Source organism: Psammomys obesus, unplaced genomic scaffold, assembly GCF_907164565.1.
Source record: "Psammomys obesus unplaced genomic scaffold, mPsaObe1.curated_primary_1811, whole genome shotgun sequence".
In the NCBI taxonomy this organism is placed as follows: Eukaryota; Metazoa; Chordata; class Mammalia; order Rodentia; family Muridae; genus Psammomys; species Psammomys obesus.
The window spans coordinates 10,877,002-10,894,579 of record NW_026585689.1 but is presented as its reverse complement, the minus strand read 5'-3'; the positions used below and the strand labels follow the sequence as shown (position 1 = coordinate 10,894,579).

The window sequence follows — 17,578 nt, the reverse complement described above, 5'->3', positions numbered from 1 at the left end:
CTATTCTATTTCCCCTTCCCAGTGAGATTTAAGCATACTCCCTTAGGTCCTCCTTATTACTTATCTTCTTTGGGTCCTTGGGTCTGTGGATTGTAGTATGGCTATCCTGTACTATATGGCTAATATGTGATTATAAGTGAGTAGATACCATATCTGTTTTTCTGGTTCTGGGCTGGTCTGAGTTGATGGGGGAGCTTCCCTTATCTGAGGAGTAGGGGAGGGGAATAGGGGGAAGAGGAAAGGAGAGAAGGATCAGGAGAAGAGGGAGGGGGCTACAATCAGGATGTAAAGTTAATTTAAAAAAAAGGGAAACTGAGAAGTTAATCTGGGGGAAAGAGGAGGTGGGGGAGGGGCTGGGAGGAATGGAGGGAGGAAAACTACAGTCAGGATGTAACATATGAAAGAAGAATAAAGGTTTTGTTTAAATAATAATAATCTCCTGATCTTAGCATATAAGGCTCTTCACAATCTACTCTATGTCCCACTGCTATCTCACATGGGACCGTTGCTGTGTAATTTCTACTCTGTTGTCAGGAGACGTAAGAACTTTGCATGCTTTGTGATTCTGTACTTTGCTTTGCATGGCCCTGTGTCTGTGTGCAGATGCATGTAGGATAGCACATGTGTGCATGCCTGTGGAGGTCAGAGGTCAACCTCTAATGTCATCATTCCCTTAAGTGCCACCCACCTTGTGTTTTGAGACAGGCTCTCGCATTGGCCTGAGGTTCCTTGAATCAATTACTCTGTCTGGCTAGCGAGGCCCAGACATCTACCAGTTTCTGCTTTCCCAGAACTGGAATTGGCACCACCACGCCTGACTTTTCAACACAGGTTCTAAGGACTGAAGTTAGGCTGGCACAGAGAGCACTTTACCTACCGAGCACTTAACCCCCTTTGATGCTGCTCTTTCTATGCTTCTGATTTGGGTAACTAGTTTTTTTTTTCCAGGTGTACTTGATTTACTAACAAGGTCTAATTCAAATATTGACTCTTTAGGAAAGCCTTTCTTGGTGACCTGACCTCTGTCCTCATTATCTCCCTTGTATTTGTCTTGGTGGTTTCTATTGCTGTGATGAAATGCCATGACCAAAAGCAACTCGGGGAATAAAAGGTTTGTTTCACTCATACTTCCATATAACAGTTTGTCATCAAAAGCAATGAAGGCAGACGTTCAAGCAGGACTGGAACCTGGAGGAGGGGCTGATGCAGAGGCCTGGGCAGGGATGGAGGGTACTGCTCACTGGCTTGCTCCTCACAGCTTGCTCAACCTGTTTCCTTATTGAACCCAGGACCACCATCCCAGAAATGGCACTACTCACAATGGGCTGGGCTTTCTCCTACCAATCACTAATTAAGAAAATGCTTTACAGGCTTGCCTATAGCCCAATCTTACGGAGGCATTTTCTCAGTTGGGGTTTCTTCCCCTCAGATGACTCTAGCCTGTGTCAAATTGACATAAAATTAGCCAGCATAGTATTTGGAAGTCTCCAGGCTGGTAATTTGGTCAGCCTGCCTATCTATCTATCTATCTATCTATCTATCTATCTATCTATCTATCTATCTATCTATCTATGTACATACTTACCTACCTATCTATCTACCTGTCTATAATCTTTATAATTTCCTCTTTCTCACAGGATCATCATTGGAAGGTCTGTTTTTATAAATATATCTTTTTGATACCCATGATATCACATATTTATGAGACTATTATAATGGACATTTCCAGCAGTCACAATCTGGTTTTACGTATAGAAATTAAATGGCTACAGACTTGAAAAGTGAAACTAACTGGCAAGTTCCCATACTACCTGTTGTTCACTGTTTCTGTAGGGGTATCTACTTCTGTGTCCAGTACCCCTGTACAGTTCTGCCGGAATGGTGGGACCTGGCAAAATGGCAGATGCATTTGTACTGACGAGTGGAAAGGGCTGAGATGTACAATTGGTAAGTTACTTGACTGATACTATGATGACGTATTGGTGAGCCTTTTGTTAATAACAAGAACAGCAGCCAAAAATTCTGGAAGCTTTAAAGACTATAAACGCAATAAGCATAACAATGACAGCACTAAGATGTGCACTCATGAATTCACCACAGCTATGGTTAACTTCACAAGACTCTGCACAAGACTGGCCTGTCCACATTTCGTTATGGATGGCAGAGGCTTTTGTGAAATTCCATCCTCCCTCCTCCCCACAGAGGAACTATTGTGAATTAACTGTTGTTAGGGGAGGAGGTCTGATTTTCTTCAGTGATGTATCCACTGATAAACTTGCCCTTACGCCAGTAAAAAACCTCCCACTCATGCTTTTGGGAAAGAAACTAATTAAACTCAGTGGATCAAACACAAAAAGAAGGCATGAAAATAGGAGGAGGACATGTTGGAAAAGAAGTTTTAGAGGACAGGGGATAAAAGAGGAAAATAGGGGAAAAATCTAAAATTTATTATGTAACTGTATAAAACTATCAAACAATAAAACACAAGCACAGATACATATATGAAAATATTGTAAATGTCAAACATGTAGGTTTTTTTCTCTCTCAACAATCAAAACCATGTTTTTCTTTTAGACTCTAGATGGTTGAGACACTTTGTCCATTTTCCAAATGTCATTTTTTTCCCTATATATTAGAGGTATAATTTTTTTTGTTCCAGCCTTTAATCCAGGGCAACTAGTAATATGGTTCCCTCGAGTCCTTTCAATGGACTTTTTGTATGCTTTTTGACTGTATTCCAAATGTCAGAGTTTTAATATATTTAATGTTTTGAATTGAGATGAGTCTTCCTACATAAGCATATACTTATAAACTTAATTAATTAAGTCATTTCCTTTCCCTCGAGTTAATAAATTTAAGGTTTGGCTTCAGTAAATGACGTGTCAGAATTCCATGCAAGCTGTTTCTGGATCAAGGTGTACTTGTACTTCATATCGTTTTCATTCCTATGCTTCCAGCTTGGGAGAGTCCCTCCGTCCACCCCCATTAGTTGTCTATATTCCTTCCAGGTAATACATGCTACCCACCCATGATTTTGACCTTTTTGCTTTGATTCAAACTGCCATAAAGTCTATAGATTATAGTCACTCGATTCTTTAGATTTGGCTGGAGTGATGGCACAGAGGTTAAGTACACTTGCTGTTCTTCCAAAGGTCCTGAGTTCAATTCCCAGTAACCACATGGTGGCTCACAACCATCTATAGTAAGATTTGGTGTACAGGCAGAATGTTGTAAAAATAATAAATAAATATTTTTTAAAAAGAAAAGAAACTCAATTCTTTATATTTTTGCTGATCAATATACAATTCTTGTTGGTACTCACACCTTCCCTCTAACCCAAGTTTGTACAGTGTACATTTCGGCTGAAACCTGTTATATAGCATATTTATTCTAATGGCAGAAATTTAACCAGATAGAAAGTGTGGAAACTCCTGAACAGGCCAGTTGACTCCAATAATACTTATTGGAGTCTTCTTTCAATTACATTGCAAAGGTTCTGAACGTCACCTTTTATCCAGTTTCAAATTTCAAAAATAAAAGATATCATTTCTAATGAGATAAAATTGTTTTCCTTACAGCTAATTTCTGTGAAAATAGTACCTACATGAGCTACACCTTTGGCAGAATCCCAGTGGGTAGATATGGACCTTCTTTGCAAACCTGCGGTGCGGCCACGGTAAATGGTATGTGTTTCTCCTGGAATCTCTGTCTAAGCACAGGAATGCTTAGCCTGAGTCATAGCTACCATTCCTCCTGCCAGCTTATCTGTGGACAGGATGGAAATAATCAATAAATGGGACCTCATGAAACTGAAAAGCTTCTCTAAAGCAAAGGACACTGTCAGCAGAACAAAACAACAGCCTACAGACTGGGAAAGGATCTTCACCAACCCTATATCTGACAGAGGGCTGATATCCAGAATATATAAAAAACTAAAGAAGTTAAAAAGCGATAAATCAAGCAATCCAATTAAAAAATGGGGTACTGAGCTAAACAGAGAATTTTCTGTGGAGGAATATAGAATGGCAGAGAAACTCTTAAAGAAATGCTCAACGTCCTTAGCCATGAAGGAGATGCAAATCAAAACAACCCTGAGATTTCACTTTACACCATGAGAATGGCTAAGATCAAAAACTCAAGTGACCACAGCAGGTGGGGAGGGGGTATACAAAATGAGTAAAGTGTAATTAATAAAGAAAAATAAAATTAAAACTCAAGTGACAACACATGCTGGAGTGGTTGTAGAGAAAGGGGAACCCTCTTCCATTGCTGGTGGGAATGCAAACTTGTACAACCACTTTGGAAATCAATCTGGTGCTTTCTCTGACAATTAGGAATAGTGCTTCCTCAAGATCCAGCTATACCACTCCTAGGCATATATCCAAGAGGCTCAAGTACACAACAAGGACATTTGTTGTACAACCAGATCTTATGGGAGTCCAAAGAAAATTTTCACCTATGATAAGCCACCCCTCTAATTATGATTTTATCTATAGATATTATGAAATCACTAGGTATTGAATGAGAGTGAGGTGGAAAGTTCAGATGGCAATCTTAGAAAATAAAACTACCTAAAGAAATGCTTTACTGAGCACCAATAAAACATCTAGGAGTTGCTGCAATAGCCTGGGATTCTTTGTGTCTTTTGTAAGTTACCCAGATTTGCACAGAGATAAAAGATCAACATAAAATTTAATAGCTAATAGGAATTTCTCACTGGTTCTGGTCTCAGCCTAGTATATCTCTGTGTCAAGTTCAAAGTCACTTCATTCCTTTATGTTAGAAAGTAAATCTTTCTTGAGACAAAGAAGGAAGCAAATAGCAACTGGTCTTTGTTCAAACTCCTGAAACTCAAGTCGATTGTACAGAATACTGTCGCAATTGGTCTCCTTTTCTATTACTAGATATTAAAATAACCCCAAATTCTCATTGTTAAACATCAGTGTTTTAGGTTACTCTCAGTTCTATGGGTGGATTGTGACACTAGTTCATTTGGGGAACATACCCGCTGTCAGTTAGCTATAGCACCTCAATTCAGCGGTATGTATCCTGTCTCCCAGTCACTAGATTCCTCGCTTCCTCATATGGTGCCTTAGGAAAGCATTCTAACATCCTAAAGGGGCGGAGACTGAAAGGAAGAGTTTTGAGGCCCAGGTGCTGGGAGGCATGTATTTCTACCACACTCCATTGGTCAAGCTCAGTCACAGGTTCGCCCAGATTCCAGAGTGGTGCCACATCCTGAGGGAAGCAGCGGGGTCTTACTTGCATGGAGCATGCGTGCAGTGACAGCCGTGTCTGTTTTTACTTACCTTTTTCCTTTTTATTAAAGCGGGCAATCCTATAGCAACTCGGCTGTGCAATGTTTCTGAGGATGGAGAGATGAGATTAGAGAACGCTACGATAGGAAGCTGCAGTGAAAATCTGCAGACACTCGAAAAGCAGGTATGTTGTGTTCTGGCCCATCCGATGGGCAATTCCCGGACATTCTGGGTCTAGGCCACGTCTTTGCTCTTCACATACCTGGTCTCAGCCACATGGTTTAATTTTTGAAGGGATGGTGCCATCTAGTGTAAAACTAAGTTCATTCCATCCACATATGCTGACCTCAGTTACACAGCGACAATGACTATAGTGATTGTTCTTAATGAAATGCAGGCAGGTAGCAGAGAATGCGGAAAATCCCTGGACTTTGTGAACTGTGTTGTTTATACAAAGAAAGCAGTAAGACAAGAAAGACTTGAGAGGCTGTGATGCTCAGGAGGTTGAACCTCAGATAAATTTCAGCTCAGTCAACTGCAGTCATTTGCAAAATGTTTAGGAATACTTGTATAAGTTAAGACTTTTCTTTTCTTTCTTTCTTTTTTCTTTTTTTTTTTTTGGAACTTTTAAACAACTTTTAACTTTTAAAAAACTTTTAACAACTTTTAAACAGATAAACAACATCACAACAGAATCTAAGAATATTTCTTCAGAAGCCCAGATTTTAACAGCTGATGCCAGTAAATTAACTGCTGAGGACATCACTTCTGCTACTAGAGTGATTGGACAGATCTTCAATGAAACCAGGAAAGCTGAAGATGAGGTAAAACTCAAGGTTTTAAAACACAAGGGAAGTTCGTGGTTGTAGTCTGTTGATGGTGTTTCGCTGGCTTGGGTATGGCCTTAGGTTTGATTCCTAACACTTTGGAATGGGAAGAATACACCAAATTCTATTCTTTATCCTATGGTTTGGGTGGTGTTTAAGTTAAGCCCATTGGGCAGAGTATACTTCCTAGGAGATCCTCAAAGAAATGAAAAGGTCTCCTCACCTGAACATCCTCTGACATTGACATGGTGGTTGTTATTACATTAATTATGCCAGCATGTCATGGAATGAACAAGTCTCTTCAGCTTTATTATATACAGCTTAACAATGTATTAGACTGTGACACACCTGTTCTATCCCAAATAAATAGTTTTCCTAAACACTTGCTCTGAAATACACCTTAAACTCTGCTTTCTTTGTGCCAAGCATACTCATAGGTTGGTCTCTGGCTTTCTAAAAACAAAACAAAACAACAACAAAAAACTTTACACCAGGTTTACATGTTTAACATCACAGCCTGCCAAGTTCCGAAACATAAAATCAGGAAGTATACTTAACATTTGTCAAGAGTGGAGTCCTTGTATTGGTCAGCAGGGTTGTAAACCATCAATACGAAGTATATCAACATGGCTCCTTTCTATCATGTTCTTTAAGTATCTTCTTTCAAAACTTGTTTTAATTAACAAAATTAACAAAACCTCCTTTGAAAAGGAGGTTTTAAGTTACAAGGTAATGGAAGACAGAACTCAAATCAAATGTACTCCCAACTGTAAAGTTTAAAGAAAATTTAGTCCATAAAGACACATGTAAATGAAAGTCCAAGAGACTGTCTCTGACAGACATAAAGATAATTTTTACTGGCATTAAATATTTTACTGATATATATATATATATATAAACAACTGATAAGTTATGCTAAGTATTGTGGGCTGTGATGTTTGGACAGGCAGCCCTGCAGCAATATTTGAGTCTACTTTTAGCCAAGTACTTGTTCTTTTGTTTTTTATGGGTGGAAAGGGACTTTGTGAATAACCTTACTGTGAAGTCAAAATCCTAACCCTGTGACTTCAGCAGAGCTTCCTTTAAGTTTTTATTTCTTATCTTGGTTGTTTCCTTTGTCTTATATAGGCCTTAAGCTGAAATGTTGATCTAAAATAAAAATGCTTTTGGCTATCATGCCAGTTGTGTTATTTGCCACCATGATGATTCCTTATGATGGCAGCACTACTTAGACCTATCTTTTATGATGTTGATGTGCCTTCTCCCTCTCAGGCAAAAAAAGTTGCTATAACCACAGTGAGTCAGATTTTGGATGCCAGTGAAGAAGTTTTCCAAAAAGCTGCTGAGACTGACAATGAGAGCTCCTTTTCCACGTAAGCAACAGTTTGGAAAGAAAGTATGAAAAAAATACCATTTACCTTCCTAGGTTAAAGCATGAATAGAGATAATTGCCTGATGATTTTGGGAATCAAGAGAAAATCATTGACCTCCCACTCAGTCTTGTTCCTACGTGGAGTGATATGTGCTAGCTACTTGGTTACAGGGGTCATGGCCTAGGAGAAAAAGTAAATGGGGTGATTCAGATTACAGTTTATCCTCTTAACCTGGATCTGGTGTGGTCAGCCTCCACACAAAGAAGGTGCTCTTCCAAGTCCCTCTGGTCTTGGCAAGAGACTGGGTTGTTTGGGGTTCCCACGGGACCCCTTTGGGTAACAACTCAACTAAATATAACCTATTCCTAATACTGGAAGCTTCATTTGCTGACATTTCCTATTATGTAGGAGTAACCAACCAATATCTGTTTTGATGTAAGGCTCACGCCACATGATAGAATTCATACCTGACACTGCTTGGGTGACCAAGAACCTGAGACAGGATAGCCCAAGGACCTAGGGTAAAAACAAATACTACTGCTGCTGTAGCAATAAAATGTTGTGTTGCTATGTTTCATTCTACACAGGCTTATTGAGCAAATGGAGAACTACTCCTTATCTCTGGATGATGAGACAGTGGTGCAACCCAACATAGCAATACAGTCAGTTACTCTAGATGACACAGAGTCAAATGTTCTCTTCTCTGTACAGAAAGGTAAGCCATTTGCCTCCTGAACTTGTACCAGTAAAGAACAGTCCATTGCCAATAACAAACAATTCACAGTTCACCAACCCGCAGATATCTAAAATTCTATTTTCCCTTTCTTATAGGGTCAAGTGATTCTTTGGTTTCTGGTGGGACATCTGTTACTAAAAATGCAGACAGACTCAACCCAGATGGACAGACTGAACTCCAGATCTTGCTCAAAACTGGGGCAAGTATGTCTCAAACCTTTTTTGCATTGTTTTTAAAACACATTCAGAAGGGAAGGAGGACTGCCCCTATCAGTGGGCTGGGGGAGGGGCATGGGAGGAGAAGAGGAAGGGAAGGTGGTATTGGGAGGGAGTGAAGGAGGGGGCTACCACTGGGATATAAAGTGAATAAATTGTAATTAATAAAAAGCAAGTAAAGAAAACCACATTCAAATTCAAGGAAATACAAACTTAAGCTCACAAAAGGAGGAATAACCCTGGCCTAGTTTTACACCTAATAATTTTGCTTTTCTGTAGGCTCTAATATATTACAGCCATCTAAATTCTACTATTTTAGGTCACAGAAAATTCTTCATTATTCCAAAAACATGTTGGAGAGTAACAGGTTGAAACATTAGTGCCAGGTACACGGTCTATATTTCTATGAAATGCCTTCAGAAGTGTTCCTTACATTTCTATGTTGTAGAAAGGTTCATTCACAAAGCATGTGCACATCCTAATGGCGTGACACTCTCACACTCGGAGACATCCTGCAGATCTACGCTTGGAACTGCTTATGTAATGGGAAAGTTGTCATTTAGTAGTGCCAATTGTTATCTCGTCTATAAACTATCTTCTCACGGTCTTGTGTGTGGCCTATCATCTTAAAAAAGCTATATTCTCAAAGTCCACAGAAGTTGATGTTTTCTTTGAACAATCCAGTGTTCAAAAATACATATTTTAAAAAAATAATACATTCTTTGTAATACAGAGAAAAATGGGAGGGGGTTGGTATATGAAATTGGATGCTGTAGAAGTTTGGTCCTATTTGCTTTTTCCACAGCTTTGGTAGATGCTAAATTTAAGTCCTTGCGTTCTTTTTTATTTTTATTTGGTTTTTCAAATCTTTTGTATGTAGACAAATAGATGGATATATAACTAGCAGCTATATACCTATAAGCTGATACAAAAAAAGAAAAAGAAAAAGAAGGTTTAGTATCTATAGAGGATTGTCCTTAGGACTTCATTGACAAAGTCTTGAAAAGCTCAAATCTCTTATTTAAAATGCTGCAATATTTGTGTGTGTGTGTGTGTATTGTGTGTATGTGTGCCTGCACGCACATGTTTAACCTACATCTATCCTCCCTTACACCTTAAATCACCCTTCATATAACTTAGTATCACATTAAATTCACATGTGCCACAGTGACTGTGTTGTGTAATATAAGAAATAACAAGAAAAATGTCTGTGTCAAATATAGATGCAACTAAAATTTTCTAAATCTGGAATTGCTGTATAGAAGCCATGTATATGATGGGCCTACTGTGTGTGCTGCAGGCCTTAACCCCGTGCACAAGTACCTACTGTGTGCCGCAGACCTGGCCGCTGTGAACAAGTGCCATGGTCCTGTACCTTGCATTTTCCTGACATTGGTGTGTGTTCACTTAATGTTCATCTCTATACTTTTATTGCATATTTATATACATAAAAGAAAATATCCTGTAACTGGGAATGTTTTATGTATGTACAAAAATGACATTGTGCTATCTGAACTTGCATTTTTACCTTAACACTCTCTTGTGGACTTTTATCCAAGAATATTGACAGTTTTATTACCTGTTGCCTACCTGTTAAGCATGAAACAGATTTTTTTTACTTTTCTTTTGTACCTTGAAGGTTCATGATACATTATTATTTTTCTGTTTTTCCCTTGATATTTATTTGTACTTGTTAAACATTCATATTTCCTATTCTGTTACTTACTGATTCAAGTATTAGTTTGCTTTATTCTTATTGATAAGAAAAGATTTTTATGACTTTAGATTTAGGAAAAAATAATGTCTAATCATCCAGCCAAAGAAACACAGAAGTAGCACAAACGCAAAGCAAGCTGGGCAGAGGCATTCTGAATCCTGCTTTCTCTTTACGTAAGTTAAGAATATCTTGTCTTTACTCTGATGGTAGCTGTTATTAAAGTTGTGTGGCTCAAGCCACACCAAACTCTGTGCTCATGACATGTCAGTGCATCTACTTTGCCTGTGTTTGCTCTCTAATCGGCCCTTTGTTTCTTTGGAGAACTGGATGTTGAATCCAGAGCCTTGTACACAGTAAGCAAGCACTCTGGCATGAGCTGCATCCTCACACTCTTTGGTGACTTTCTTAAATCTGTTTCTATACTAAGATTGCCACGTGGCTCTTTGTTTTCTCTTAATCAGTGTTTGTTTTCGTATTTAGGTTTCAGTATATCTAGAATATCTAGAATGTATGTTGTGCTTGATGAAAGATGGGGATCTGATTTTTTTTTTATTTTCTTATTTATACATAAATAAGCATTATTTTTAAATGGTCTAAAACATTATTAAGAGATAGGTCTATGTTAAATTGAGAGGGAATGTAGTTTTTTAAATTACAGATAAGGGTATATCTATATTCAGCATATATGCTGAATATATGTTTTGAAACACAAATATACTGCAGAGCAACTTTTCTGAGTAATCAACATTTGCATTACCTCACAGAATTACCTTTCATGAGGAAAAAACACTCAATTCCCGCTGTGTTAGCCTGTTTCAAGAACATAACGTACTAACCATAGTCACCATTTGGAAGATGGCTCTCTTAAACATCTTTGCCCTGCCTAGCGAAAGTTTTGTAGCCTTCAATCAACCTTTACCCAACCACTTCAATAACCCTAAACATATATTCACAGTAATAAAAAACACCAGTCTCCCAAATATATTTCAATTCTTTGTTCTCTTAAAAAAGAGAGTAAAATGTAAAAGCAAAAATAATAAGGAGAACTGACTAACAATAGCCAGGAGAAATTTTATTGCAGTTATCCTAGAAATTGAAGATAGAGTTGATAAAAATAATAAGTTTGACTTCAGTATATATTTCTATGCCTGTTATAATTTTATTTGTAGATAAAAAGTATTGAAAATTCTTTTAAAATGTTTGTGAAGTTATTAGAAAACTGACTATCATCAGCTTACAAAATTAAGAGCTGATAGAAGTGAGAGAGTCCGTTTTCTTTAAGGGTGTGTGGTCTCTGGTACCTGGACCACTCTCCAGTGGATGTCCACGCCCCCAAGAGTGTATGGGCAGCACAAACTGGACTTGGTGGATTTATAAAGCAGCTGAGGACACAAGTTGGGCAGGTCAGAAAATTAGACTGGATCTGGGAGGAGTTGAGAAAGGAGGTGTATATAATGAAAATACATTGTATGAAATTCTTAAAAAATTCATTAAAAAGGAAATGATTATGTATTTTTAAAATAAAAAATAAATAAGACAGTTCCTGACCTCAATGCAACAAAATTATTCACATACAACAAAAGAACAGCAAATGCTTTGGCAAATTAGAAAATTTAAAATATAATTATTACAGAAAAAATTAAGGGTATGAATTACAAATAAATGAAAAATTAATAGTAATAAGAATACCACGTGTTAAAATATAAAGGGTATAGAGCAACGCGTTTTTAAAAAGTGTGTGCTGTTCAGTAAATTTATTAGAAAATGAAACAAATTAGGAAAAGAGGTCTAAGTATTCATCAAAGAAAAAGTTGGAAGTTAGAATTAATAAGTATAAGGAAATAAGGGAATAGAATTATAAATTAAAAAATGCTATGCTTCATCAACAAAATAGAAAATGGGATTCCATGAAAGAAAATGAAACAGACAAGTGTCTAATAAAGCTGATAAAGGGAGAAGGAAGAGGCATGGAAAAGGAATAGCTAAAACTGTGGATATTGGAAATACACACGACGCAAATCAATTGTTCCAGTAAATGTGAGTATTTGTAAAACTTACAGTTTTGTAATAGGTGCTCAAAATACTATAGGACTGAGGGGGTGGTGAGCAAGAACTCTAATTCTAAGAAGAGGGTCTATGTGCGTCTATGGATTTTAGGTTTCTCTCAGTCGTGCCATTCTTTTATTTAAAAACTAAAATAGAAATCCGAAGGGCTGACTTAACATCTGCATCTTGCTTTTGCCTTTTTCTTTACATTAGAAAATATTTTGACTTTCACTCCTCCTGTGTCCCCTCCCACTTCCTTTCAAAATTTTGACTTTATGTATGTGTGTATGTGAACAATATGTACACACACACACACACACACACACACCACACACACTACAAAGTACATCTAGTGTCGCTTGTATGTAGATCTGTTGAGGGCTGACTACTTGTGACAGGATAATGTATCAGGGAGCTCAGATCTGAAAAAACGGATTCTCGTCCCCACATCTGTCTTTTGCCTAGAAGATATTAATGTAAATATTAAAAATTGGAAATTTTTTATTTTACTTCTAGAAATCATAAATATAAACTTGTTTGGGTAGATTAAAATGGCTTATTTCCTACAAAATAAAATAAAAAGGGATTAATTAGGCTATATAGCATCTAGAAGGGAAAAATTTGGTAAGGGCAGTTTGCTGTGAAAGCCGTACATTTCCTCTCAGGCAGAGACTAGAGCAGAATAACTAGCAAAGTAGTGACCAAGACACCATCAGACCCTTGCCTGCCTCCTTCTCGGGTCACATGAAGGAATAGGCATGTCTCATGGCGGCCACTTTTGTCCTATCACTTATGAAAGAGAGCGCAGCATATGCAATTATTTGTTAAAATGCACATTTAGGAGCTGGGGCTATGGCTCAGTGGATATGAGCATTTTCTATGTGTGCATGAGGACCTCGGTTTGGGTCTCCCACTATCCACGTGAAACACCAGGTACGGTGCCTGTGCCTGTAACTGTAGCCCTAGTTGATGTGGGGCAAGAGGAATTCTGGGACTTGTTGGCCACTAGACTATCTCCAGGTCCAGTGGGAGACCATGTCTCAAGAAAGCAATATAGAGAGTGATAGAGCAGGGCATCTGGTGTCCTTTTCTGGCCTCAGCATCATGCACGGGTGTGCACACTCACAGATGTGTGGCTATGCCACACACACTCACATACACCACACGCCAAAAGGTATGCACTTATTTCTTCTACTATGTTGTATGTGGCTTGTAGCTATGCAAAGGGTTAAGAAGTATTCCTCAATTAGTTCTGTTTGGCCATGTCCAGACAGGTAAAACTTTCATGGCTGTAACCTTCCAGGGCCTTTAATGAACAGCTGACTCCATTCTCTGATATCCAAAGGAAATATTTCACAATAGCCCTGCAGCCCAAGATGACTGATGATTGGCAGAGCAGAGCAGAGCTGGTGTGGAGTGCCTGTGCCAAGATTGACCTCCAAGCTTGCTTCAGATGGGTTGCCTTGTAGCCGAAGGGATCTCTCCTGCTGTCACAAATGGCAGGCAGCCCTCATGGAAGCTTCCCTAGGCACAGCCATCTTGACAGACAAGTAACTCTTTGCTATTTCTTGCTCGGTGTTGTACCGAAGGAGAAAGCACCATGAGCTGTACCTACTCATAGATTCTCATTGCATGAAAAGTAACAAGTTTATAAGTGAGGCAGATAGGCAGAAATTTGTCGTCTCCATGGTAGATAAGAAAAGTGACCCCCAGGAAGAATCTATGGGAGGAAAGTTAGCAATAAGCCGACCAGGGGTAACATTTGTTAATTATGCCTACCATGGGTTTACATCATAGATTGATCTGCTAAGGTTTTCACACACACACAGGCACACACACACACACACACACATACACACACACACACACACACACACACACACACACGATTACAAAGCCACAGAGAGTTTTATCTTTACTTATGATTGACCAAAATCATAAACTAAAGTTTCCAAAATCATCTTCTTGGGCTTAATTTGCTTTTGCAATTCACATAAGTCAGGCAGATACATCTACTGGCTTCTTGTAAGGGATATTACAAAGGATACATATGAAAGTTAGCACAGGGGTAGTTAGTGAAGGGATACAGTTTCCAAACCCTCTTGGGGAGCACAGCATGCTCAGGAACCTCCGTACTCTCTGCTCTTCCAAAGCTTTCTGAACTCCATCCTTTGGGCTTTGCATGGAGATTTCATTGCAAAGGAATAACTGAGGCATAGACAAGCAATGTATAAATGTGATATGACAGGGGATATGATCTAACAGAACAATGGGATAAATAGAAGCGGGAAATTCAACAAGCCTGTTTGTTGACACTTCTCTTCAACTATGAAGCATCCCTGCTTCTTGGACATGGGGTAAGATATTCAGATGGAATCTTTACTGCACCTTACTCAAGTATGAAGCACCCTTGCAGTTCCACAATGATGTGAAGCTTTTCTTTGCTCAACTCAGGGTACAGCTATTGATTTTAATGTCTTTTACTCCACAGATAAAGATGCATGTGGCTTTGTAGTGTATCAAAACCACAAGCTTTTTCAATCAAAAACTTTTACCGCTACATCAGATTTTAGTCAAAAAATTATCTCAGGAAAAATAAAGGCAAGTGGCCAAGTCCCGGATGTTTCTGTGCAAATGGTATTTAATCCCACGGTGAGTTTTCCCATGAATGTAAATAAAAATTCTGGCTCCTCTTAATTACAAAACCGGAGATGATTTTGATAAAAGAACTCTCCTGGAACTCTCTTTGAAAAGTCTTTTGACGTAATTAAATTTTTTTGCCTTACCTAATTTTCTGACAAACTACCTAAATAGAAAATTAATTAATTTGATTTATACCCTTACATACTTTCTTTAGTTGACTGGTTGTTTATTTTGCTCTTGAAACAAATTCAGTATATAGCTCTAGCTGGCCATGAACTTGGAGCAGTCATCCTGCCTCAGCTTCACAAGTACTGGGATTCTAGATGTATGCTGTCACCCCTGACATTTTATGCCCTTCTTCTTCCACAAAGCTATAAGAAAACTATTAATGCTTAATACTTTTCTCTTAATATTTCTCTTGGGACTATCTTATACTATTAAATTTTTTAATCCAATTAAGCATTAACTCTGTCATCAATTCACAGTATGATAAAAGAGAATTACAGCTTTACTCCTATGCCTGTGTCTACTGGAATTTTTTAACAAAGGACTGGGACACACATGGCTGCCAAAAAGATGTGAGCATTGAAGGCTTCCTCGGTTGCCGCTGCAACCACACGACCAATTTTGCTGTACTGATGGTAAGGATATACAAAACAATCTCTTTCCAGACAAGGCTTTCTCTATATGCAGATCCAGGATCCACAAAGGATAACTTTGAGGTGTAATTTATGTAGATTATAAGTTCAGAGAAAATGGGAAGCACGGGAAATGAAGTGATAGGTCTGAAAAGGAGCACACTAGAAAGATGGTAACAGAGGGTTTGTTGTTGTTTATGATGTGTTCTTAGGATAGAAATAGACAAATTTCGTTTAGCACTGTGCTTTTAGGCATGGAAAGGATGCATACCTGTGAAGGAGAAGCTGGCACACTGCACTGGGTGAACTGTGGAAGACGGAGGTCCTTGTGGAATGGAGACTCTAGTGCATACCTGGCCATACGTAGGCTGCTTGAATTTCTGGAAAAATGTTTCCGTCGCAGCTGTCCAAGTTTCTGTTCTTGCTGATAAGTGGAAAAGAAATAGCTCTTAAATTCCTTACATTTTCTCCTAGAGGTCCACCCCCCCTTCCTTAAGCCCATTAAACACCAAGCTTCCCTGTGCGGGGGCAGGAGCCAATCTGACATTTGCATCTCTGAGCATTGTTGGGCTGGCCATTCTCAGAAGGCCTCCTCTACCTGCTCTCTCCGGAAACCATTCTTATAAAGCGAAGTGTTGGCTTGGATATGTGCTGGAATGCAGACATGTGTAGGGCGTTACAATGGAATAGCAACAGGAGAAGCTACTAAACGGCTCTTCATTCATGAATCCCTGGAAGGAAAATAGTGTTTTCATCCTGCAATAGCTGACATGTAGCCGTGTTTAGGATGGAGATCCACAGAATACACTGACACAGTGTAGGTGATCAAAAAAATAGAACTTTATTTTTGGACATTTTTGAGATAAATATGTCTCTCTCATTTTAGTTGTAAATCTGCTCTTATTTTAATTGACTTTTATTACTTCTTTTATAATTTACATTGAGAATAGATTCCCCATAAGATGACATTAGCAATAGAATTTTCCTTCTTTGACATCAAGTCATACTATTAGCTATGTAAAGATTAGTTTACCCTACACATTAAATGATTCAGAATGCTTTCTGACAGTTATATTCCTTCTGTTTCCAAGGATTCCCCTACCTCTCACTAATATTTGCCTAACCACAGCTGTAAATATTTTTGAGCTGTTAGGTCTATGACATGAATAGTTAGACCCTGAGAGAAGAGCTAATATCTAAGACCCAATGATCCATGTGTCTGTGATTCTTTGTGCACTGACAGGAAACTACTATACACACACTGCCATGACACTTTTCCTTTAAATCATGTTATTATTTTCACATCTTTACTACAAAAATAATACATGCTAATTAAGGAATAAGAGTTTACCTCATTACTAGAATTCTATCTGAAATAGAAAATGCATGTAATAAAATGAGTGTAGGAGCATATATGTATATTTATATTCTGATTTTAATGAGCGCATAATTACACAAAATATACTTTTAAACATAGATTTATGTGGCGTGTGTATGTGTTTGTGCATGCGTGCATATGAGTATGCACGCATGCACATGCCTGGGTTTACTTGGGGAGACCAGAGAACAACTTGTAGGGAGGGGTTGGTTCTCTTCTCTACCACGTGAGTCTAGGCATCACACTGAGGTCCTCAGGTTTGAGGGCAATCTCACGTGCCTGCTGAGCTAGCTATCTTGCTGGTTGCCTAGAATACACTTTTATGTGCATTTTTAAGAACAGATCAGTATAGATGTCAATATATTACACAAAAATAAACCTTTTAAGGACTTAACAGAATTATATGAACATGTTGAAGACGTGCCTGAACATTATTTTAAGTAAATTACCATAGGTGTGTTCAGCAACACATGAAATGATGGAATCAATAGCAACAGTAGACAATTCAGGTCTAACATAAACAACCCTGTCTTCTTAGACACTGACTGAACTGCCCTTCTGTATGTATTTATATATATTCTAACTGAACTAGATTAATCGCTATAAAGCCTCTACATCTTGGAAGCTCTTATTAATTTACCTCACTTAAGAGCATATCAAAGAATGCATCAAAGTGGTAGCTGGAGAAATGACTCAGCAGATAAGAACACTTCTTTTCTTTTCTTTTCTTTTCTTTTCTTTTCTTTT

The 17,578-nt window shown here is 38.3% G+C and overlaps 1 protein-coding gene across 2 annotated transcripts in view; it reads left to right on the top strand.

Annotated features, from left to right (window-relative positions):
- The window catches only part of Adgrg7 (adhesion G protein-coupled receptor G7), a 54,493-nt gene that overhangs the window by 10,458 nt on the left and 26,457 nt on the right, over positions 1 to 17,578 (top strand). For both annotated transcript variants that reach the window (XM_055594900.1, XM_055594907.1), the window contains exons 2-10: positions 1,834 to 1,947; positions 3,579 to 3,683; positions 5,330 to 5,442; positions 5,933 to 6,082; positions 7,358 to 7,458; positions 8,046 to 8,173; positions 8,290 to 8,397; positions 14,664 to 14,824; positions 15,301 to 15,456. In XM_055594900.1, coding sequence (XP_055450875.1) covers positions 1,834 to 1,947; positions 3,579 to 3,683; positions 5,330 to 5,442; positions 5,933 to 6,082; positions 7,358 to 7,458; positions 8,046 to 8,173; positions 8,290 to 8,397; positions 14,664 to 14,824; positions 15,301 to 15,456 — 1,136 coding nt within the window. The remainder of the gene's footprint in view (positions 1 to 1,833; positions 1,948 to 3,578; positions 3,684 to 5,329; positions 5,443 to 5,932; positions 6,083 to 7,357; positions 7,459 to 8,045; positions 8,174 to 8,289; positions 8,398 to 14,663; positions 14,825 to 15,300; positions 15,457 to 17,578) is intronic.